Below are 26,300 nucleotides of genomic sequence, written 5' to 3'. Positions count from 1 at the left end.
GATTTACTACTGGTAAAATCCTCTTTCCTTCCCCAACATAAATGTTGGTTCCCAGCCACTATGTTTTGGATTGTGGTTGACCTGCTGATGGTATGATTCTAATCCTACCCTCACATGGATTTTGATTACCAGCAGCATGGGTTTTGGATGTTTTTGACTTGCTGTCTGTAGACTATTTTGCCCTAGTCACTCTTCACCTATAATTTTACCAATTTTTATATTTTCTGTGATAGAGTTTCATAAATATTGTATGGTTTGAAACACTGTTCTACCTTATATATGCAAAAACGGCTCGTTTGGGTTGAGAAAATATTTTACGTAGAAGAGCGAACAACGTTTCGACCTTCTTCGGTCGTCATCAGGTTCACAAAGAAAGAAGGTAACTGACCGGAAGCTGACCACATGTTAGGAAGGGGTTGTGTAACTGAGTGTTGGAATGTAGAGGGCGGTGTTAGATGTTTGAATATATAATTTTGTTTTATTATATTTAATATAGGTATAAAGGCGTCCCTTTATATTGGTTTATTTTGGGTTTAAGTTGTTGTATAAGTAAGGCTTCTTTAATTTTGCATTTGTTTATGTTTGTTTCTTTATTTAGTATTTGAGTGTTTTCTATGGTTATGTTGTGTTTATTTGACTTGCAGTGTTCGAAAATGTATGAAGGTGACTTTTTATGTTCTTTGAATCTGGTTTCCATTTTTCTACTTGTTTCTCCAATATAGAAGTTGTTCGCTCTTCTACGTAAAATATTTTCTCAACCCAAATGAGCCGTTTTTGCACATATATTTCTCTACAAGTGGGTTTTCTCGACATCACTGTCCTACCTTAGTTATTTTCACTTATTTTCCTTTGTCTGTCCACCCATATGAGTGACATATTTACATGATGGACAAAGAGTATAACTGGTTCAGAAGTTGTTCAGTCTCCCACATCAGATTTTATAATCAGACTGTCTCATCTTGGTGTGTGTACTTTGGACACTTTGGAAAAATGCATCTTACTGTCTCTAGTACTGGCTCCTCCACCTGTTATTGTATTGGAAGTTATAAATTTCCTATACTGAAAATGTGTTTCAGATGGTACTCACCCCTCATTCACTGAAAACCAATACTTTACATCATCTGCCAAACCTTAAAGTGGTAGTTGTTAGAACTGAATAAGAATCATCTGCATCATAAGAATATGTAACCCTCTTATTTGTGGATGATTGTCACATGATGACTTACATCAAAGATTCGAGTCAGTTAATTCCAATTGAGGGGAGATAAAAGGTTTGTGGCATGTGTAAAGCATTTATTTTGCATATAGATATCAGTACTGAAGAAGAATATCTATTTTATGTGAGGGGAAGTATGTACCTATCAGAAGTACATATTCATTATAGAAAAATTGTAACTTTCATTGTTAAAGAATTATATGTAATTATAAAGGCATTTTGGATTCCTTGAGCTGTGTTTACATTCACATATTTATTATCACAGTTTGAATAATGTTCTAATGTTATGTATCTATTTTAGACCTCCTATTAGTGAATCAGCCTTGGGCAATGTTGCTGAGGGTTTTTCAATGTGGCAAGTGCCATTCAGTAATATTCAAGTTCATGGAATGATGCCACAAACTCAACTGGGAAAATCCTATGCTCTTTCACCTGCCTATTTTCAGTACCAGCAGAGATATCCTTCTAATGCTTTAGGAAATATTACACAGGTAAGTTCAGTAGAAAGAAAAAAAAAAGTAATTTCAAACTAGTTACAAAAAATAATAGAAAATAATGGAAACTTTTAAACAAAAGTACAATATGTACAGAAAGCACTACCTCATTAGATGTGGGACACTCATGAGACCAATCACAGGTAGGCAAGAATGCAGTGATATATGGACTGTCTTTCCCACAAATGTGCTAATTACTGTTGCGACTACATCTAGTAGTAGTGGAGTATCAGAAGTGTATACAGGTGTGAGAAGAATCAATAATAAATATTTTTTTTATGTGTTCAGGCCATAATTGTCATTTACTATCAGTAAATCTCTACTGCTGACAGAGAATATGTTGTCAAAGTTGACATGCTTTATTCAGTAACACCTCTCTCTTGTATGCTTTTATCATTAGAACCTCGTCTTGATCTAGTTGGTGTTTATACCACTTGTTGGCTCCAACTTCAAATTCTTTTATTTGTATACCATTTAACTTTGTTAATTTATTAATTCATTTATTATGTTTTGTGCACATCTTCCTATGCTTTATGCCTTTAAGTGACTTAGAATTGTTATGTATTATAATTTGCCTGTCTGATTTGTTATGTATGTTACATATTACAATTTCAGATTGTCAGAAATTTTAAATTGAATTTAGAAGTTAATTGAATATTGATGTGTACAAATTTATGATATTTGCCATTAAGATTGGTACATACACAACTTTCTGTCTTAACACAAATATATTTTAATATACAAACAACAATACATTTTATAAACAGCTAGATTGCTTGAAGTATGATACATGCAGGTTTTTCACTAATGACTATACCTAATGCTCTGCAAAATACAAATGCCTGAAGTTAATTAACTCAAGTTAAATGGTTTGTAATGTTCAAGATCTATAAATGTTTCTGGTCAAATATCTGTAGTTTTCTGATTTATAAGAGTTTATTACAATTATTGCTTCCAAGGTTTGTGGTATACTTACTGTAGTGACCCAACAATATATTAAATTGTCTCCCAACCTGCAATTGAACTTGGCAGGGGTTTAGTTTAGAGAGAGAAGTTTCAAGAATTTTCTCCCCAATAAGGGTGATTAGGAATGTTGTGGTTCTTCTTCATCCCCTCACATGAAAGATTATTTAACTGTATTTAATTTTTACTTGTTTAAAGTGATGAAGTGTGATGGGGCATTGTAAAATTTATGGGTGATAAAGGGGGGGAGCGAAACAAAGGCGGCACTGGAGAGGTCTCCCTACATGTTGCGTTGGCTGACTTTTATACTGATTGAGCTAGATTCTCAGAAATTCAGTGACCAAACAATTCTGGTATTTACATACTTATAGACATTGTTGATTCGTATGCATAAGAATCTTCTAGAAACTTAGAGAACAGGCAGGACTTTCACATTACATATTTAACGATATAAGTTATATACATTTCTAAATGTATATATTTAAATAAAACAAACATCGATATTAAAATATATATAAGTAAATCTATTACAGAATAAGCAGAGGAGAAAAATAGCTTTCAAATAACAATTTCTCTGTTGATTTGTTTGCTTTAGAAAAACAGTAACCAAATAACAGATATTTAGTATCAAATTAATCAGAAACGTTTCTGATTGCTTATGTTTGGTAGGGTATTTCTCATTCTGTTCCAAACCCTGCATACGTAATAAGGTGTAATGAGAGGATGGCAACTCATTATCAGCAAGTTCCATCAGTCACAACAGAAATCTTCAGGCCAAGACAACCTGGGTAAGTTAATAAGTCATTGGACCTTCCTTACTTGCATTACTTTCCACATGACACTTGTCTGTGATAAGAATAATAAAAAAAAACACTTTTAAAGAATTTGCAGAATTGGAAATTGTAATGGAAAAACTTGATGGAATGAAGAAAATTTGTTTGTAAAATAGTTCTCATACATGGTCTATGTAGTAGAAATTGAAATTATGGATAAATTTATGCACAATATTTAAATAAAAACATTTGAACTAATTAAGATATAAAATGACAAATAAAGGTAAAATAATATGTATTCATTTTCAGAAAGACCTGTTTTATTTTTCTGTGTGGGAGAAATCAGTAAGCTTGATAGTTTATAATGTTAAAATTGGTGATTTGAGTTATGCAGTGGGCATAACCTGGATAAGTCAGTGTGCATCTTTGTGCTTAAACAAAAACGGTATGTATCGGAAAAGAGAAAACAGATTCTCTATACTGTTTTCTTTGTTTGTGGGTGTTGGTACTATATAATGTCATTTTTTGTCATTGCCATTTCTTCTGTATTTACAGTTCATTTCTCAACATATTTGTTGTTTGTTTTTTTTTCTAACATACCTTTGATTCATCAGTATTATGAAAGAGTTTCATATAAATATTTACTGGTCTTTCTTTCAAAATTTCATTTGAGCAGTTTAGTTCCTAAAGATTGAGTCTTTTTTTATTCATCCTGTGTGTTTTTAATTTATAATTAATGTGGTTTTCATTATCAGTTTTTAAAACAAATCTAAATTAAAATCTTAGTACTAAGTAATAATTGATGTAACATTTAACAGGCAAAAGGGATATGGATATTAATCATGTTAAAATTCAGTTCTCAAAGATAAGACTTCACCTCCTCACAGAGAGTAGCTTGATGCCTTACAGATGTGAGATTAACATGCCACTTGTTTTGAGCTAACCCCCAATTAAAAATTGGGTTTCAGTTGAGCTGCAGTAATGCATGATGACATCATCACACGACAGTAGGCATCCACCAGAGGATGACAAAACATCCTTGTGCATTAACTCCCTCAAACACTTATACTCAAGATAACTTCATATCATTTCCTTGGTGTTATGTAGGATGGATATCTTTTAAAAATTAATAATAAATTATGTGAGATTTATGCTAGTTTACAAAACTTTATTTATTTAAGTTTTACTAGTTTCTTTTTTAACTAAACTGTTGTGAATTGTTAAGTAATGGTAATTTCTGCTTTGTTCTGTAATAGTGACAGTGTTCCTAGTATAACAACTATGTTATGAATAGTAGGTGCTTGTTATCTGTGGAGGACATAACAACTATTATTCAGTGTGTTGTGGATTCTTTCATGTGTGCTGGATCCCCTCTTCCCATTCTTTTAGCTAATGCTCCTTTTCCCCCATTTTAACATGATTAGGATGATAATATTTGACTGGCTGGTCTCCCACCAGGGTTTGCTTTTGTCACAGCCTTACCTGTGCAGGAAACCTCTCACCATTCTAATATCTTTTTGGCAGGACTTTGCTGGTATGTTCTTTTATTTCCTCCTTTGTCTTTTGATTGCCCCTTTCCTGTGATTTGCTGCATAAAACCCATACTCAAGAGTCCTTTCACATTCATCTGATATTGATGTCCATCCAGACTTGTTTCTTGACCAGTTCCATGCCAATGCAACTAACCCTCATTGTTCTTGTCTACTTTGTTCTTTTGTCCTGGCTTAAAGTTATTCTTCATTTCCATTATTGGATTCTCAGATTTTGGAATCTTTTATACCCACACAGGGTGGTAGACCTCTAAACTTTTATATCCTTTTCTCGTTCTCAATTTTTGTACTTTCATCTTTTTATTATTACCCTTTTATGTTACATCTTATCATTTCACCTTAACATCTGAAGCATTTCATCATTTGCTGGGGGAAGGTTTTCTGCAAAGATTTTTCTTCCTTTCATCATATTGGCCTGTACTACTTTTATGCTATTATTCCTTACTTGGCTCCAACATTGGTGGGGCTTATTTGGACAAGATGCTTTCCCAGTTAATGTATGCCTCTGTCCCACTTTTCTTTGTTTTCTTTGTCAGGCTCCATATCTTCTCTCAGAAGTCTTCAAGAAAGTTCCTTACTCACTTGAGACTCTGACCGAGGTACCCTGCCATCAGTCCTTATTAACTTCTGTGGTTTCATGACTTTCACAACCTCATTATTATGTTTCTTTTCCAAGGTTTGCTGAATCCATGTCTCCCCTATCCATCCCAGTTTCCTGGCCTTCTTCTACTTCATGTCCTCTAACTTCCATATGCCAGGGCCTTCACTCATCTCATCATTGACAACCATGTTAAGTCTAGCTCTTGAGATGCTTGTCTGTCTCTTTTTGCCAGCCTTTGTTCTCCAATTTTATGTGATAGATGAGTTATTCAAGTTCTCATGTACAGCTTGTCTCTCCTAATTTCTTCACTTTCTTACCTTTTTCATTTTTCCTGCTTTTTCTGTTATTCTTTATATTTAATGTCGCAAGGATGCGATTTCAAATCTATTGGCCTAGAATGCCAATGAGAGGATGTATACCCCTACAACTGGTTATTCCTCTCCTCATATTATGGTCCTCAAAATGACTGCGAACTGGTATCCAATCAGTCTGTTGTCTTAACTAGTTTTTAACATTCCTTAGTTCCACAGGGAAGGGCTCTTTTCTGTTTGGTGATTTTTTTCAGTCTGGTTGTAGATGATCAAGGTTTTTGTTTTGGAAAATGTTTTTTTACACATTTTGGTCACTCTTCCTCAGGAAGTTTTCTTTGTTTCATCCAACAGAATTGAGTCTTCTTGTACTCTGCTCTTTTTTATCAACATTCTATCTACTCCTTACCTCTTTAATAGAGTCATGGGCATTTGCCTGCCTTGTTCATATAGTGTGCTGAGATTTATTTACTACATAGATGATTGGTGTCTCCTTGCCTCTTCTCAGTTAGACTCCTCCTCTCACATCTGTATCATTCTGAAGGAGACTGCTTGCCTGGGTTATCATGTCAAGCCTTTCAAGTCTTTTTGCACTGACCTATGTTTGTTACATGGGAGCATGTTCTTCAACTTTCATTTTAGTTGAGCTCAGAATTCACCAATTTACTTGCAAACAATTGAATGCCTTATCACCAACACATCCTGCACACACAAGGTTCTTTTGTTTCTTTTGGGCAAGAATTCTGGATTCACTTGGACAATTCATTTATTTAGGCCACATACAGATGCCTCTTTAATTTTAAATTGCTAGAGCAGTTGAATCTTTCTTGGGATCCATTGTCCTTGATTGTGTGCATCTCTTTTTCTTTTCTCAAGGATTATTCTTGATGGCTCAACCATGTTAACCCTACCATGGACATCCCTTTGTCACCATCCCCAAACAGAAATCCATCTCTTCACAGATGCTTTTTTCTGTTGAGCTGGGCATCTTTGAATGACTACATGACTTTCGGCATATAGGCTCTGGAGGATTGTTTATTGCATTTCAACATCCTTGAACTTTTTGCTATCCATTGACCATTTACCTCCTTCTTCTTATGGATTAACTGTTCACGATCCATTCAGACAATTTCTTCTTTGTAGTTCCTCATCCTTTGGCTGTGGTAGTTAAAGTGCTCTGCCAGGAATAGTTATTCCTTTTTCTGTATGTCTATCTTCCTATTCCTGTTCTCCTATGTGTCTTCATTTTGTTTTGATAAATGACACTCCTTGTTGGGCCCCTTTGGTGTCTCTTTGACCAGAACAACCCTAATTTCTTCTACTTTGACATTTGGCACACAGTTCCTGCTCTTTCTCTGTCCCATACTTATACTCTCTTACTCCAACCATGTCTTTCTTTCACCAAGGAAAGTTGGCCCTTCTTCTTCACATGGGGCTTAATCCAGTTTATTGCCTATGTAGCTTTTCTGACTATGTAGTATTTGTCTTGTCCAAATCCTGTCATTATCAAACTCTGCACATTTGTCAACAGAAGTGGTGAGTTTTTCAACCATGGTCTGTCAGCCTCTACCTTCCTTTCCTGCCATCTTACTGTAGACCACCTTTTAGCCTTCTTCACATGGTTGTTGGATCATGAATTGTCAGTTTCCACTATTGCTGGTTTTTGGTTAGCTTTATCAACTATATTTTGCCTTTCACATTATTTTCAGACATTTATTCTTCTGTCCTTTCCACATTGTTCTAATCCTTATTTTTTGTCAAACCCCCTTCACCCTATTTCCATGATTGACTTATTCCTTGAAGTAATTTCACATGCTCTTTTTTAAGCTGTTGACTTCATGTTCATTATACCTTTCTCTAAAGACATGTTTTCCTCTTTGTTTTATGGTCAGTGTCATTTAGATGTATATGCCATTGATGCTTCATGCAGTCTTTTTCACTGTACATATTTACTCCTCTATCCAGACTGGACTTTTCTTCCTAAGAATTTAGTGGCTTGGGAAGGTGTTTGTTCTTTCATGTTTTATTGAATTAGATTTATCATCTCTCACTCTTTTGTGTCTTAGTTTCATCAATATGGATTAAATCCTTCAGGTGGTATGTAGCATCATTTGACTGTTTTGTCTCCTGCATGATCATGACTCCCTCCAACCACTGTTCTTCAGTAAAACTATATACCATCTTTAAAAAGGGTTAATGCATTTTCTTCTTTATTACACTTTTTCTATTTAAAGAATCTTGTCGAGTGGCTGGTGTTGTCTTCTTGGGTGTGTTTTTTTTTATCCAAAATCTGTATCAGGCAAGGAGTAGTAGAAAGCACTCAGTCCATCTGCCCTGACTATGCCATTGCCCATTGTTGAGGTGGGGTATTCCACAAGACCACTAAAGGTATCCTTGTGGCACTAAAATTATACTTATTTGCCTGTTCCCTACCCTTCTGTGGAGAAAGCCAACACCAGGGAAGTAATTTCCCACTTCGTTGTCTCTTGCTTGCTGACTTTTTAAAATAAGGTTTTATTGTCACCCACTACATTTTCTCCAGAAAAAGACCTTTTTGGCATGTGTTTGATGGAGATCCAACAGGACTCCCCAAGCTTCCTTCCTTCTTTTGAAGGAGCATAGAAAACCCTTGTTACTTACCAGTGCCTAGCTGCTGGGACGATAAATGTTGGAGAGTTCTTCACTGATTGTGTATGGTACAATATGGTGTGAATTAGGACAGCTGTGATACTGTCTGTGTAGTGTGAGTCACCCCTCAAACAGCTGTGTACTCTTCTTTGGCAGTGGCAAGGGTTTATCACCCTAGTCTCTGTGTATCCAGTTGAATTGAGGTGAGACACACCACACATTCTCATTAATCATTTGAGTACTTTATCAGTCATGATGTCAATAGCATTAAACTGAGTTAGATTGTAATTTAGATTTAGAAGTTAAGTAAATGTCAATATTTATCAAGTTTATAAAATTTGCAAACAAGATTGATACACACATTTTTCTTTCTTGATAAAAATATATATTTATATACAAACAATAATAACTTATAATAAGTTATTTCAAATAATGGCTTAAATACAAAAGTTTTACAAACTTACAAACAGTGTTGAGTCTTCTATCTAGACTGGAACTGGATATCATATTGAGGGTTGACAATTAGCAAATTAATTCTGACTTGATATAGTTAGAATTTACTTAAGATGGAGCTAACTAGCTCTGCATTCTTCCTTTTTTGCTGATTGCATTGAGCTTTTAACTGCTAAAGTTATATAATGTCTTCATAAAAATACTAATTTCCAATGTCAGTCCACTGAAGTTAAGTAGTTTGTAATGTTCGAAATATGTAGACGTTCTTGGTCATGTATCAGAATTTCCTGATTAATAAGTGTTAATGACATTTGTGGTTAATGAGGTTTTATATACCAGCTATAACAAACCAATAATATATATAATGTGTCTTGGTGCATCATGTTTGTTACATTTATAGGTGTGAGAAAAGTTTCTAGGAATTTCAGCCTGCACAACAATAATGATGATATACTAATGTTTATGTACACATACAGATATTGTTGATTTTACACTCAAGAATCTTCTGCAATTTCAGTAAATAGGTAGGAATTTTCCAGTACATTTTCAACAGTATAAATTATGTACATTTCTAAAGAGAACTTTAAGTTTAACAAACATCATTAGTAGATAGTAAATCCATCGCACTCTATAGAACTCCTGCCATCAGTTGTCACATTCTAGGGTCTTTCCTTGCAGACTCTTTCTGAATGAAACTCATCTTGGTTTAATGTTTGCTGTGCTTTCTCCACAATTTCAACATGCAATTTTTAACTATTTTGTGTATGGAGGTGTGAAATTGTCATGGATATTAACATTTTTCTTAGCCGAAAATATGTTTCCAGTAGATACTTCTGTACAACTTCCCACTCATTCTCTCCACTTCTGGTGCACTTTCTTCTTGCTTCATCTAAGAATCAAATCAAAGTATTTAAGAATTATTGCACAAGTGAAGCTGTGTCCCTTTGCTATTGGTGAAGAGGCTGTTATTACATAATTATATCACATTCAATACTACAATTTATGTTAAACTTTTCATAACAGGCTTGGTGTAATATACATAAGTTAAGTATTTATATTATAATTTTTTATGCAGTATGTGTACCTGCACAAAATTTGATAGTCTTTTAGTAAAGATTACAAGTCTTTTGCACACAAAAAATAAGTTTTTTTAATGAAATATTTTATGAAAGATTTGTTTATTATTCAGTCTGTTTTGTTACTAGTCTGAATGCAAATTTGGTTTTCATGTTATGATTAAAAACTATTTTTGTCCCAAAATCTCAGATGTCATTTGTGTGATTTCTAAAACCTCCTAAATAAATTTCAAAACTTTATTTTGTCTGCAATTTTTGTACCCTAACTGTATGGGGTCTGTGAACAACCATATAAAATTAGGAAGTAAGTATGAAGTATGCTTTTTCTTTTTTGTTCAGTAATGACTACAAATGTTTAGTCTAAATAGCTTAAATCTCATAATATTTACACAGCTTTATTATTTTTATTATATTGACCTTCTAGCCATGTGTGGCTAACATGACAGAAGTTATATTGACGTGGAGTATGTGCACTCACATTACCATATCCAAGAATATAAAACTGACATTTACTAAACGACCTGTCTTATATGAGTTTTGATATAAAATACACTTGCTTTTAATGTATTATAATTACTACTTACAAATATTTTTGAAGTTATTTTTGTTAAAACATAAAACAGTAAATAAAGAAGTATAACAAACTTTTATCTCTTCTAGTTATGAACTTTGTACTTGTTTGCTACTTGCCATAGGTTGCTAAACTTGTCACATTTCTCACATGAAGAATATGAAAGGAAATTTTTTAAAGTTTTATATGTACACTTGAAATAACCATAATCCTAAATTACTACATCAGTGCTGTAGATTTTCAGTATAATGTATCAAACTTAGTAACTAAGCTGTATTTTGAACTAAAACAACATAAAATTTTGAGCTGATTAAAGACTTCACTTATCAGCTTGAAATCATGGATAGAAAAATGAGTTGATGTTATAATATTTGAAAATGGCTGAGAAGGCCAACAGAAGGACATAAGGAAATATTTTCAAAAATGAAAAAGAGATGGGTAGGTTTTCTGTATGTGTTTTGGAACATCAACGGTGTGGTACCTTAATATATATAAAAGAGAGAGGTTCTTATTTTAAATTCTAGCTTTTCAGTATCAATAACTTGAATTCCTAATTTGTACAAAACTACAGACTTTGTATTTGGTTATTACAGTCATATAATTTTAACCAATGCTCTATTCAACATACCATGTCACACACAAAGGTCAATATTTAGGTGTGTTCTTGTAATATTTATTTTACAATTAAGAAAGTAACTGATACATAATACTAAAATTTACATTATTATCTATAATTTGATTCCAAACTTATTAACTTAAAATTATAAAATACTAGCTCAATAAAAATTTGAGTGCAAGTCAACAAACACAATAACATGGCCTTTAAAACATAGGAAATCCTTGTCACTTACTAGTACCTATTGTTGCAATAGGGTTAATCTGTGATTTTTAGATAGGAGTTAACTTAAAGCTAGTGTCATGCAAATCTCATAGACAAAAGATAGGGGGACAAAGCAGTTCTCTTTGTGAAGGTATCTATTGGAAATACATTTTCAGGCAAGAAGTTAACTTTTACTTTAAAAGAGGATTAGTAACCTCAAGTTTTTATTGTTTTTTTTAATTTTCACAAGGTATCAGCAACCAGACCCTGTAAAACTCTCAGAACAAAAAAGCAAACTAGAAAAAGAACGGAATTTCCAAATGCAACAACGAAAGTTAAAGCAATTTAGTCAGTGTGGCCTGAAACCCTCAATAAACCCAGATTCTTACATAAGTATTATACTTGGAGAGGATCAAAACCGACACAAGCCAACTTTATCAACATAAGTACCAATATAGCAACAGGTAGAAAATTTTATATTTTGAATGGAGATAGATTGTTTTATTAAATTTCTCATGTAGGCTTTGAATGTTTCAAAAGAAACATATTTCATCTTCATCAAAATCTAAAAATGCTGTTACAAAGATATATATTGACAAATGTTATAGTGTCATTAATTGCTAACTTACTTATTGAATAAAGATGTAGATGGAAGGGAACAAAATCATTATTGTCCATCTTGTGAATATTTCATGAATTACAAGTTGTATGACATAATTATAATTATTCTCAACAAAGAGTTGAGTATTAAGTGTAAATTTAGAAAATTTTAGGTTTAAAGAGGTTTGTAAGTCATTAAAACTAAGACAATCTTTAGTTATGAGTAAATTTAATGAGAGTTCAAGGTCTGAAGATCCTATATTAATAATAAAGAAATCATCATATCAAATATTGTGACCAGTAATTTTAACATCTAAATGAATGGATGAGTGGCTGGATTTAAGCAATGAATGATTGGTTTTGTTTGATACTTCTACATGTGTTGGCACTAAATATATTCTTATACATGAGCTATGAATTTAAAAGTTTAGATATTTGATCTTCTGCACAAACACCTGTTAAATAGTGGTTATTCTTGCAAATTTTAAAAGAAGTTCCAGTCACCTGCTGTTGTGCACTCTGTCCCTAAAGTTTCTTTCATTATCTGCCCTCCTTTTTATGGGCTCACAATTTTTACAACAGAACAAAAAAACAAAAAAAAATCTTTAAGTCTTTCATGGCAAGCTCAAGAAATTTGCAGAAATTGAGCCATAAATTTCACCTGTACAACAATACATGAAGTAACTATGAGATTTCTTAATGTATCCTCTCAAAACCTGGTAAGATTTTGTTAATGAGTGTCCTGTACACAAATAATGATGGCTTTATAATTGCTTAGGCTAAAAGTGTTATTTTTCTCTTGGTAGTTATTTGCATTCAACTCTTAACAAAGTGAGTGCAAGGTATTTTTTATTTTAAGTATAAAAATACTTTTTTCTGTTTTGTAGTTTTCATATTTCATTTGCACAATCTCTAAAACCCTCTAAAAAGATATCTAAAGTTTTTTTAGGTAAATGTTTACAGATTATTTTTATTTTCTTTGCTATATAACTACCTCTATTATCATAGATATACAATACAATGAAATGAATAAAATTAAGAAATAAAAAAGAATACTTACCTTTTGATATTTTGTAAAATATCTTAATGTTGTTTTATACTTGTAAATTTGGATCTTTTCCTTTTCATATATTGTTAATTTTTTAATATTTTATTTTTCATGTTTGTCCTTTACCACATATTATTTATCAGTATGCAAGTTGATGGTGCCTTTAAGTCTTATTACAGTTTCTTTAGAATATATACACAACCCTTTGGCAAAATTTTCATTCACTGCATAATATCATAAGTCTTGAGAACAGATACAAAGTATATTATTATGGATATTTAAAAAATATTTAAACCTTTTTATTATGCATTTTGAATCATAATTAACTAAATATAATAGGAAGACCTAAGTACAGTTTTAATTGTATCTCTAAATATAACATTTAGGCAAGAAACAAATAGGTGTTGCTGATCAAACAGCCAGTTGTACTGTAGTCAATTTCTTATACTCTGTGATGACAACATTTTGTAAATTTCAAAATAAACATTGTTAGATTATACTGTAAATTGAGCTCTTTCTAACTGTTAGGCACACTTGTGTGATGTCTACATGGAGATTGTAAAGCTTAAACCATCTAAACATGTGCACAAGGTTTTTATACAAAACATTGTTTTTAGTTTGTAAAATATTAAAATTATCATACATACTTATTTTGCTTTCAAACTTTAAAGATTGTAAAATTAATTTAGATCCTAACAAAGTTGACCATATCTTTAAAATATTAAAGTACTTAATTTGTTAGTTAAAAGGTCTTAGGACTTTTAGGTGAAATTGAATATCAAATTGTTTTTCATTTCTCTATAGATCAGCCAGTAGCTCATAGTGAGCCTGCAGTGAAGGTGCCATTAGAAACATCTCAAGAGGTAACATCAGTAACATGGGCACAACAGCAAGTAACAAGCAGTCAAGTAAAACAGAAAGCCATTGTGAAGAATGATCCATCCAAAGGTTTTAATGTTTTTCCAGTTATAACTAAAATGCATATGCATGTCACTGAATTATATTCAAAATTTAATTAAACTGCTATAATATGAATGTATTTTAATGAAATTACTATGATCAAGAATATTAACTTTTTATATTACCTAAGTTTTATTTCTATAGTTTAAAAAGAAATGTTTAAAATGGTAATTAAAACTACAGGTTTTGCTGTCATGATTTGCTGGCATTTACTAGTTTAAACTTTATGAGCTATTATTTTTGATACTATGAGAATATAATAAAGATTACTGCATAGTAGGTCAAGTGAAAGTTCTACCCGTTTTTCATTAGCATCTGGAAAATTCCTAAGAGTTTCTAGATGGGGATTTTACTTTCAAAAAATTTGTTAGCTTAAGGTCAGCTATACTTACTTGCAGAGCCAAAGCTGTTGTTACCAGGTGACAGTTTGAAGTTGAATGGCATGCTTACATCCAATAAAGAGAAGAAATTTTACACTGTTCAGTTATAGCCTGAATAAACCTACACCAGTGTATGGATTTGAAACATGAGATAGAAGAGAAGCTTAGTCTATTATTCTGAGTGCAGATATCCCTCTTTGCATGAAATTCAAAACAAACAAATCTATTATTCTGAAGATAACCTAAGAGGGTCAAAATGTTGTTCTCTACTTTATTTTAATTAATGTTTTACTACCCATACCAGCCATCTTTAGAATACAATCTTAGGATTGTTCAAAACAAATTTTAAACTATTTCATTGATTAGTTTCATTTTTATGAAGAACATTCATGAGAGTTACATACTTATAATGTAAGTAGGTTGTAGTCATCAGGTTTACAGCATACTGAATCTTTCTTGTAAAGAATCATACAAGCTTATTATAATTGATGATTTGTAGTAATTTTAAATGCTTAGTCTGGTAAAGCAATAAGTTTTTAGGCCTAATAAAAGTGATTAAAGTCATTCTGGGTGATTACCAATGGCAGGCATAAGATAGCTCTGAAATACATCCTTTACAATGTATTTGATTTGAAATATGTAGTGGAATAATGAAGATTATTGTAAATATACCATCAATGAGATGTAAGTTTAATTGCTTTCTCAAGATGAATTATTAACATTGGTAATAATTTATTAGAATATTAAAAATTAATGTTTTTTATACTGTAGTTGTCTTGTACAAAACTGATATTTGTTTTACAGAAAGGTTACTACTAGTAATAATAATAATAGTAGTTCTAGCTATAATACTGATATTTTTGTTCAATTTGAGTTCTGGCATCAGAGTTTATTCTGTGCAACAGAATTTAACCAAATCCACTGTGTTGCAAAAATTTTTAGTTATTTTACAAATTATCAAGAATTAATTTTTCTTTCTTTCTGGACCTTTTTCACCTCTGGAACACTTCATACTAGTTTGGACATTTTTTCATTATTCAAGAAGCTTCTAAATGAATCCCTAAGCACCAGTAACAGAATTAACCTTTATTTACATTTTTGTTTAGTACATTAACTTGATTACATTGAGACAGGCTTAGAAGACATGATGCTGGCTTGTTCAGATCTCTCAAAACCTCAGCAGTCAAAACCATTCCACAAACTTGCTGTTAATGATATAAAACAAAGCAGCCATCAAAAGACTTCATGTTTCACTGACAGCCAGAAAGCAAGAAATTGGAAAAATATTCAGGATTTGGATGAATTTGGCCAAATTTTTCAGCTACCTAAAACAAGTAATTAATTTTTTCAATTATGTTATTATTTAAGGTGTATCAGTTCCTTTCCAAACTTCATAACTACTGACTATATTTTATCAAACTTTTATTGGTCATTTTTATTTAATGTTTCCAATATGCTAGAATGTTGTCTCCAGTAGCTAAGCTTCTGGAAAGTGAACTGCAATTAGAAACTACTGTGTAGATCATTTTCAATTAATGTTTTAAGTTTATTAAAATGTAGTTAGTAGTGATTAAGCCCTATGTAAATAAAGTTCAGAAATAAGCTATTATATAGGTGTTCTTCAGTTAAAATTCTGAATTTGCTAGAGTGCAGTTAACAGTTGTTAAGTTCCATGTAAATGAAGTTGAGAAGTAAAGTACTCACTGTTGCTCAGTTAATGTTCCAAGTTTACTAGAATGTTGTTAGAAGTGTTAAAGTTCCATGTAAATGAAATTCAGAAGCTAATGTGTCATTGGTGTTCAGTTAATATTGTGAGTTTACTAGAATGTTGCAAATGTTAATGAAGTTCAAAAGTACGCTACTGTATTGCTGTTGTTTAATTTATGTTTTGAGTTTACTAGAATGCTGTTATCAGTGGTTAAGTTCCATGTAAGCAAAGTACAGAAATAAGTTATTTTATTGGTGGTATTCTGTTAATGTTCTAAGTTTGCTAGAATGTAGTCATTAGTAGCTAAGTTCCATGTAAATGAATTTAAGAAGCTACTGTATTGTTGGTGTGTAGATTATGTTCTGAATTTGCTAGAATATTTTCAGCAGTAGTTCAATTTCATGTAAAAAAAGTTCAGCCTTTCAGTATTAAGCCTTGCATAAATATTGTATTTGCAAAATGCATATTCTATAACCCAATATTATATATATATATATACTGTAATAGAGAAGTTATCAAGAAGTATTTGGTAATCATTAAAATAAAGAAAATTATGATTTTTGTATTATTAGCATTTCCACCCTGGTGCAGGAAGGATAAAGTTCCCAGCCTTTATCATCAGGTGCAAAAGATAGTAACAGGAGATGGAAATCATCCAATTGATACGCAATGTCTTTATCCCATACTGTTGTCGTCTGGTCTTCAGCGAGGATTACTAGGCCTGATCTGGGAACTGATCAGTCAAACAACTCCAGGACAATTAGTTGAAGAAGAATTGTATATGGGATTAGCTCTTGTAGCTCTTGCTCAGGTAAGAGTTTTTCCTAAACATATGTTAATGTAAGCTTTCTCTTTTAAGGTCTTTCTACACATTCTGTTCTCATTATTGTGTATAATATAAAAAATTCTGAATAACATACCTTTTTTTTTCCTAAATATCTGAAAAAATACAAGTTAAAAAAAAGATATTTTGATACAATGACTCTCTTCTGTGCACAGATTAGTTAGTTTTCTCTTGAAGTCTCACTCCACTGTCTCAGATTTGCATGCCACTAGGGGTGTGAAATTTATGTGAAAACATGCAGCAAAACCTTTCACCAGTATGAGTATGACACTTTCCTGAACTAATGTTTCTCTACATTCACATGCAAAAATCTTCATTTTTACCTCAGCACAGTCATGCTAAGATGTTTCTGTTTGCTGAGACTTCTTGAGGTAATTTACTTCAACAACTTTGTTTTGTATGTTCAGCCTTTTACTTTGAATTCACAAATTAACCTGAATTCTTTCTGCATTGATGTAACTACAGATATTACTTGTAGGTACCAATGAACTTAGGAAGTTCTTTGTCTATTGAGATTGTGACAGCCATCATACATTCTGTGGTGGGGTTCGTCTTGCCACCTGGACCCTCTTCAACATTTATTCTGCATGAATTTGCTACATTTTGGTGATAATGTGCAGACTTTATTCAATAAATCTTTACTCTTTCAATATGAGTTCGGACAATTTACAGACCACTTTACTTATTTGTACTCTTTTTAAAGTCTTTTTAGGTTTAATACTTTTCCAATATAATGTGTGTGTCTTCACAAAATTTGGCAGTCTTTCAGTTAATATTACAAGTCTTACATACAAAAAATAATATTTTTAGTGAAGTATTTTTAATGAGATAAAGATTTGTCCAAGAATATATTGAGTATTTGTTTTGAATGGTCCAAGTGCAAAGTAATTTTTATGTTAAAATTAAAAATACTTTTTTTCATCTCACATTTCCTTTGTGTAATCCTTAAAACCTCCCAAATATATTTCATATGTTTTTTCATTAAAACGTTATAGTTTATCTGTTATTTCTCTACCTTGTTTCAAAACATAATCAGTAAATTTAACTGACCTTGTAATCACCAAAAAAACCTTCTAAATTACCATTTTTTATTCTCTGGAAATACTCTAAATTGTAACATTTCTTTAATTTAAGTAGCTCTAAGTGTGTAACAGTATACATGTATTTATAATTAAATTATATTGTTTTATTGACCTTTTAACCATGTTTAACTTCCATCTACACCATCACAAGTTGTAAATGAGTCAGGGGCACGTGCAGCTCACATTACTGTATCAAAAATTACATAACCCACGAGCTACTACAATCTGCTTGGGTGTGTGCATTGTGAAACATTTTTATTATATTATTATTTATTTTACTTAATTTAATCTTAAATAACCCAAAAAGATCCCTATTTTTGCATTTTAGTTACTTTTATTATTATACCTAAAGAATAAATGTGAAAAGCAAGAAATGCTTAACCAATCTTCTTTTTTATTGGTCTTTATTGTTGAAGAGAGTTAACTCAAAATTATTTTATGCTAATCATAGTATTGCAATTAATAACATGCTAAAAGCAGACAAATTCCCTTACCTTTCAAACTTTTTCTGGCTTTCTAACTATGCAACAAGAGTGGTTACAAATTCATCTAAGGTAGTTAATAACTTTTACAGGAACAATATTGGTACTTTGAGTGAAATTGACATTTAATCATTTAGAACATAATGTTATACAATACATCATTTTATAGATGAAAACATTGACTTTTTATTGGTTATAAGTAATATATAATTAAATGTAAGAGAGAACTATTGATGAATTATGAATGAGAAGATGTAACAGGTAGGTGTGGTAGGAGTCTTATATTATACTTGATAGCTCTTTATCAAACAAAATTGGATACTAATAAATGTGGTTTGTCTGAGCAATGATGATTTTATAAAGAGTTATTTACATTTAATTTCGTACTTTTTCGAAGGGTGATTGGTTAAATAGAGATGATGACATGCTAAGAGAAAATATATCGTGTGACACACGAGGGGAAATTCAGGATTTTTTAAAAATATTGCCTTATAGAATTAAGAACTTAAAAAGTATATACTATATAAGTATTTTAATAAAATTTTGGATGTAAAACACTAAAACCTTGTGTTATGAGCAGTAAAGGACTTCTGTGGCAATAGGGTTAATATGTCCACTTAATGATTACTGTTTTGTCATAATATTTTACTGTTTAAGGTGTACTAATGGATGGTAATATTTAGTTTTTGTCCATTACTTGACATGTCACACATAAACACTATTATATATTTTGCTATAGTTCATTTTTCTTAGCATTTACATGTAGTTGATAATATTCCATCCTTGTTTGTTATTCTTTAACATGTTTGCATAATCTGTGATGATTATATTTGGTTAATTACTACTTCACATACCATTAGACGATAGGGTTTAGACATAATTGTTTACTCCATAACATTACTTGTAATAAATATTGTATAATCTTTCTTAATGCCATAACATGTAAATATAGAAGCTAGTGTTCAAAAATATTCCTGGGCCTGTTCTATTTGAGTGTATTTCATATACTGTCATATTATGGGGGCATTGCACATTGTCATGGGCTGTCCTTTCCGTGGATTGGTTCCTCACCCACTACTCTTCCATTTTTATTATTTCTGATTGTTCCTCTTTAGGCTTACTTCCTCTATTTTTTTCTCCTGTACCTCATTTCTTAGGCTTGGTTGCCTATAATCTAGATCATCTTTTTATTGATACATATTCTCCTTTCTATCCACTCCCTCACATCCTTGCTTAGTTTTTGGGCACCCTTTAAGGGGTCCCTCTCATGGCCCCTCACAGAATATCCAGTCTTTGTTGGCCCAGCACGGCTAGGTGGATAAGGCACTCAACTCTTAATCTGAGGGTCGTCAGTTTGAATCCCCGTCACACCAAACATGCTCGTCCTTTCAGCTGTGGGGGCATTATAAAGTAATGGACAATCTTACTATTTGTTGGTAAAAGAGTAGCCCAAGAGTTGGCAGTGGGTGGTGATGACTAGCTGCCTTCCCTCTAGTCTTACACTGCTATATTAGAGATGGCTAGTGCAGATAGCCCTTGAGTAGCTTTGTGTGAAATTCAAAACAAACAAAACCTATCTTTGTTTCTGTTTCTCCATCTCCTTGTCTTTTAGCTCTGACTTCCCCTTTCCATATCTTCTGATATACATACACAATTTGTTTCTTTCTAGCTAATCTGTGGATGGAGGTGAGTTGTCATATTGAAACTTAAAATTTTTTTAATGTGAAAATACATTTTCGATAGATACTTACCTCTGTGTACATTTCATTATTGGTAAAATGTTTTGCTGCATGATACATTATCATGTTGTAGCACAATTTTGCATGTTTTTACTTGAAATTTAGGTTGGAGTTTCACAAGACTGGTGGCAGAAGAGCATGACTTTAAGAGAAAAATACACATTAACATCTCACAGAAGTTAAGTTTAAAAGTTAGTAACATTATTTCATGAACATTGGAGATATCTAAGTATCTGTAAGTTACAAAATAATTAAATTGATTATAATTTTCACTAAAACTACAATTTTGATATGTAAATTTGAAATTTTCAAAAATACTATGCATGATTTTCCCAAACATAAGGAGATTTTGGGGTAAAATGAGTATAAATACTGTTCACAGTGATGGTATTCTCTTGATAAAACAATGCATTTTAATCTTAATATGTCAGAATGTATAAGCACTACATTTAATTTTTTTTAATTCCTTGGCACTTGTGTAATCTTGAGGTTAAAAAAAAACTCAATTTTATAAAAACAACAATTAATTTTTTACTTAATTCTAAAAATGAGGCTGTTTCCAGTCTCAAAGTTACAATAAAATACAAGTAGCTTACTGTACAGGGTAAAAATATGATAAAATCTTGATGAGACTTGGAAACAGTCTCAAATGCTGTACATGTTTTGATATATATTACAGAGAAAAGTTTCTGCCACATTGAGAGTTTTGTCACACTAAATCTCAAAAACAATTGCTTTTCACTTTTGTATGGATATGATACTAAAATTATGTTGTAAACAGGATGATATTAATAATGAATTATTATTAATTAATCACACAGCAATAAAAAGAGGTTTTAGTTTTAATCTTGGTATTTATGAAAGAGCTGTGAAAAAAATAAAAATTGGGATGAAAGTATTACATGAAAACCATTTGCTGAAAAATGTAAAAAGGAATGTGGTTCTGCCATATATACCTTGCTTATCTCACCAAATAATAAAACAGTTTTGTAAACAAATAAACATTTTTCTGATGCATAAACTAATAAACAAAATTAGTCAAATTATCATTGCAACTAAAGATAAAATTTATTTCATTGAAAAATATGGTATATATGAAATCATGTGAATATGAAAAAGTTTATATATGACAAACTAGAAGAAATTTAAAATTCAGAATGGATGAACACAAAAGAAATGTTAAAAACAGTAATATTACTATTTCATCTTTAGCAAAACATGCTAATGAAAATAAACATATAATTTAATGAGAAAAAAAAACTTATTTTAGCACAACCAGGAAATTTAATTAGAATGAATATATATCCACATATTGAGTAATTAAATATAAAACAATGTCAGTAGATGGTATGAAATCCTTTAATAATGTAAATTGGTTATCTTGTAATGCTATAAATGTTATTTTTTGCAAAATATTACACACTTGAAGATGCCACACACAGTAATGTCTGTGAATGTAGAGTGAATGAGATTGTTTCCAGTCTCTTCATGTTTTAATATTTTTTACCATGTACAGTAAGTTATTTCTATTTTATTGTAAATTTAACACTGGAAACAGTATCATTTTAGAATTGTGAGAAAAAATTTATAATGTTTGGAATATTGTAAGTTTTAAGCATTGAACACTACACAAGTGCCAATGAATTTTTAAGTGGATCTAGTGACAAGATTTATGACAATGTTTTGCATGACAAAAACTAAAGTTAAAAAAATGCTTTAACAGCTAGTATTTTTAATAAGGTGTAAATGAAAAAAAATTGATAAAATTGGATTGCAGTATCAGGAATAAGAAAGTGGAGTATCATTTTGAGAAAACTGAATGAAAGATATTGAGTATTGTGATTACACAAAACAGAAGTTTCATAGATGAGAAATACAATTTTTTTTTGTATTTCTCACCTATGAAACTCCTGTTAAGGAATGAAGGAAGACTGGATGGAGATGGAAAGAAAGTCATGGATATCTACACAGAAAAATGTTGTAGATGTAGAATTGCATTGGAAAAAAATCTGATAACTTTATTAACTCAAAAGAAAGAAGTTAATGTAGAACATTATAAACTAGATTTATTGCCAGAGAAGTATGATAGATTTTTTAAACAACCTTAAAGTCATTAATAAATCTGTTTTAATACTAAATGATAAGCAGATTGATGTTTTAAACAGAAGTCTAAATTTCTTATTTGGTCAAAAAAAAATGTTTAAAAATATATGAATTGAAATTGAAACAAACGTGAAAACATTAAATGTTTAAAATGTGCATATTGTTAGAAGTAGGTGTTGTACTTTTGTTATTAATTATTGATCTAAAATTATTTAATATAGTCAGTTTGTGGTATTTGTTGTGGACAGTCGTCATTCTTATCTCAATCCATTCTTCTGTCTTCCCAGGTCCACATCTATGTCCTTTCTCTGCTATCTCAGTTTGCTGTTGGAGCAGGCTGTTAAGCTTTCTGGAGTGTTCTGGGTGAATAGTGACAGTTTCATGGTTTTCAGAGTTACTATTCATGGTGTGTAACAGTTGATCATGTTCTTCTAGGATGTTATTCCTGTTTATTTGTTGTACCTTGGACGAGGGGGAATTGATGGATGATTGTCATTTTTACTTTTGGGGCATGGACTATCATAAGTAAAGCTAATAGAAATTCTGCTTGTCTCTACCAAGCTTTCAATCTAATAAAATTTTGGATTTTGTTGTTATTTACATCTTAGGTACAAGTTTTAACCATGGACACTTTTAGGATGAAGACACATGCTATCCCTTCAGTAGTAAGTTTGTTATATTTGTTGTGGTATTTTCAAACCCACCTGAACAGTAGGGTGTGGATTTTCATTTTGTGACTGTCAAGAGTTACCGTTCATGGAGGGTGAGTAGTAACAGTTTATCCCATTCTTCCAGGATGTTATTCCTGTTTATTCATTGTGCCTGAGATAAGGGGAAATTGGTGGATGATTGCCATTTTTATCTTGGTCCATTTTTCTATCCTCCCAAGTTCCCAATCATCTTTTCTCACCCTTTGTTGGCTTTTGTAACCAGGTCTATGGATGTCCATGTTTGAGGTTGCTGAGATATTCCTCCACATTTTCATAATGAATTCATTTTGCCTTTCACTATGTTTTGAGTACAGGGATCAGGTTCTACAGTTTAGGAATCTAGTCTTTGTTCTGGCATCAGCACCATGTCTTCTGCTGGGTTATAGAAGTTTTAACCATGTTTTAAGCCTGGCTTAACCACTTTCCACTAGCTACAGGATATAAAATGGGAAGTTGAGCTATTACTTTCACGAATGATTCTATCTCTCTGGGTTTGTGGACTTCTCTTGAATCTTTGGGATGAGGACATGCTTTCCCTTCTGTAGTCTCAGTGCAACTAAGTGTATTTGGATATTCAAACCACTGGATCATCTAATCTGTTTGATCAAGAGCAACATCTTAGTTTTTGAGTGGTGGTTGGTTTGGAATAACTCTTTTTATTATTGTATTAGTATATATATATGTAAGTGTATAAATGTCTATTGCCCCTCTGTTGTGAGTTTTCCTCATCATAGATTCTTCCTTTCTGGTATGAGATGTGCCAGTTAATCCAGGGTATATGATTGGAGGCAAATGTTCATTCTGCATTAACAACTTAGGTTTTCTTTGCTGTCCAGCAGGCAATAGTATTAGGTCTCAATTTCTTGCAGGGGAATATTTTCATGAGACATTTCATCAATTCCAGAGTGGACTCCTACATTTACTTTCATGGAGATATGTTCTTGGGGCTGTTTCTAAAATTTAGTTCTTTTTTTCAGAGGATATATTTCACTCGTATCAGCCTCCTGGTTTGCCATTTTCTTGGGGTGGTGAATTTCTTAGATTGTCAGTTTCAGCCCTCAATTTCTCCTGACAAAATGGATTCTTCATTATGAGGTTTTTTGATAGATTTGCTCTCAGTACAAGCATCCAATGGCTGTTTTCATTGATTCTCTCAACTACAAGCTTTGAAGTTGTCAGTTTCCTATCCTCAGGCTTGAGTGGTGGATACATTCAGTCCTGATCTATGCCTTCCCTCAATTCATCTGTTACTCATGGCTCTGGTTTTGGTTCAGTCATCTATTTGTGTGTTGCTAGACCCAGTTTGGCTGGTCTAATCATGATTTCCTCCTCTACAGTATCTTTAGGTGAGTTGACCTCTGCATCATCTTCTTTGGCTGTCTTTCTTGGGGAATACTCTGTCTCAAATTCTGTACCAAGGCTTTTTCAAGCTCATTAGGGTTTAACTTCAGACTTGTTGGGGGTGTGACTCACAAAGAGTTTGTACCCATTTTAGCAAATGTGTCCACCATATTTTGTTTTGACTTAGTCTTCACTTAAGTCTACATTTGTCTGTTGTTTAGATCCAGATACCTTTATCAACTTCTCTTCATTCTAAACATCTAAAGGTTTTGGACTCTTCAGTGCTATCCCACATTTTTACAAAATGACATTTATAATTGTTTAACCAGGATATTAGGGTGATATTACATGCTTTGTGTATACAACTCATGCACCATATATCACCTTTCCTTTCTTTAATGGGTATTTTTGGGTGTGTGCACAGTAATATCATAAGTTGTAGTTGTTGACATGTTCATAGGACTCTTTCTTTCTCATCTTTAGGTCCTGCTATACCTCAATAGGACCTTTCTAACTCTTTAGCAACTGAAGAAGGGGTTACATCTTTTTCCACAATCCTTTAGCCATGTATTAAACTGTAATATGATCATTTGTTTTGTCCTGTCAGACATGGAGGTGTTATAAGACTCGCTTGACCTCCTTTCATGTTCATAGTCTCAACTCTGAATATGTTTGGATCTTTCAGTTTCCTTAGATTTTCCTGAATTCTCTAGTGGTGGATTCACAAATATCCATATTGCATATTCTGGTCTTTACAGATGAAGAATATTCTGAGTTGCATCTCAACAGATTCAGTACATTTTTCTTTTGCTGCCCATTTTATTTATCCAGTATATGGGTGGGTCAACCAGTGTGAGATTGTCCCATCTTTGCCACTCAATACATCCTTGGAGGCCACAGCCATCTGTGTTTTCTTCAGTTATACCATTACTGTTTGTTCTCTTTACCTGTTTCCTAGAGATACCTGTGATAAATTAGATCTTGACACTGTCATCAAGCTGTTATCATCTCCATTTTTAATCCTGAGGGCTTTAATGGACACAATTCCTTCTGGGGTGGTGCTGATATTGATGGGAAGGGTCATTCCATAGAACATTTGCTCTCAGATTATAACCTTTCCCTTTTCAATATTGGTGTTTATAGTTATTTTCACACACCTAGTCAATCTTTTACTGTTATTTATCTCTCTTGTGTGCTTCCCTTCACATTTTTTGGAGGATTGACAATGATCATTTTCCTATGATTTTGAGGGAGACTGGCTGTGGTTGATACAGTGCAATGTGCGTGCCTTAGTGAAAGCTAAACCAGGTGAACTGGTTCTCTTTGACTGCTCTCGGAACTTGATCCTGCCATTGTCTGTAAGCCTTCAGTAGGTGACTGTGTTGTTCAGGCAGCTGCTTGATCTATTCCCAAGACCTCTTCATGTTTTTATGGTGTCCTCATCCATGGTGGATTCCTGCCTGTCAAATGGCACAGAAGGCTCAAAAGTGGGGCTGTGATACTTTTCATAGATATTTCACATTTTCAAACTGCATCGCTTTTCAGCAGGCTCATGCACATACTTGATAAGTAAGACATCAAAGTCAGAAGGAATCTTAAATTAAGTTCACAACCAGCATCTTTTCTACCACCAGTTCCAAAGTCATATAGGACAAGATTCGGAAGGTCAGTGGGCAGTATACCTCTGTCACCTTTTCAATCTTGCTTTTCAATGGCCAGGAAGTTGCTTATGCCCAGAGAATTTCTGATACTCTCAGCAAAAGCTTTTTCCAGTCACTTCTGTTTAATCCTACACATTCTCAGCCACCAAGTCTTGGGCAAAGCAATCACCGCTTTCCTTTTGGGCAGAT

General features: G+C 32.3%; 1 protein-coding gene across 1 annotated transcript in view; it reads left to right on the top strand.

Annotated features, from left to right (window-relative positions):
* The window catches only part of LOC143236143 (synergin gamma-like), a 61,035-nt gene that overhangs the window by 13,722 nt on the left and 21,013 nt on the right, over nucleotides 1-26,300 (top strand). The window contains exons 2-7 of the mRNA XM_076474430.1: nucleotides 1,518-1,707; nucleotides 3,343-3,461; nucleotides 11,704-11,888; nucleotides 13,906-14,049; nucleotides 15,575-15,775; nucleotides 16,722-16,960. Coding sequence (XP_076330545.1) covers nucleotides 1,518-1,707; nucleotides 3,343-3,461; nucleotides 11,704-11,888; nucleotides 13,906-14,049; nucleotides 15,575-15,775; nucleotides 16,722-16,960 — 1,078 coding nt within the window. The remainder of the gene's footprint in view (nucleotides 1-1,517; nucleotides 1,708-3,342; nucleotides 3,462-11,703; nucleotides 11,889-13,905; nucleotides 14,050-15,574; nucleotides 15,776-16,721; nucleotides 16,961-26,300) is intronic.

Source organism: Tachypleus tridentatus, chromosome 13, assembly GCF_004210375.1.
Source record: "Tachypleus tridentatus isolate NWPU-2018 chromosome 13, ASM421037v1, whole genome shotgun sequence".
Lineage (NCBI taxonomy): Eukaryota > Metazoa > Arthropoda > Merostomata > Xiphosura > Limulidae > Tachypleus > Tachypleus tridentatus.
This window is presented reverse-complemented; position numbering and strand designations above follow the sequence as displayed.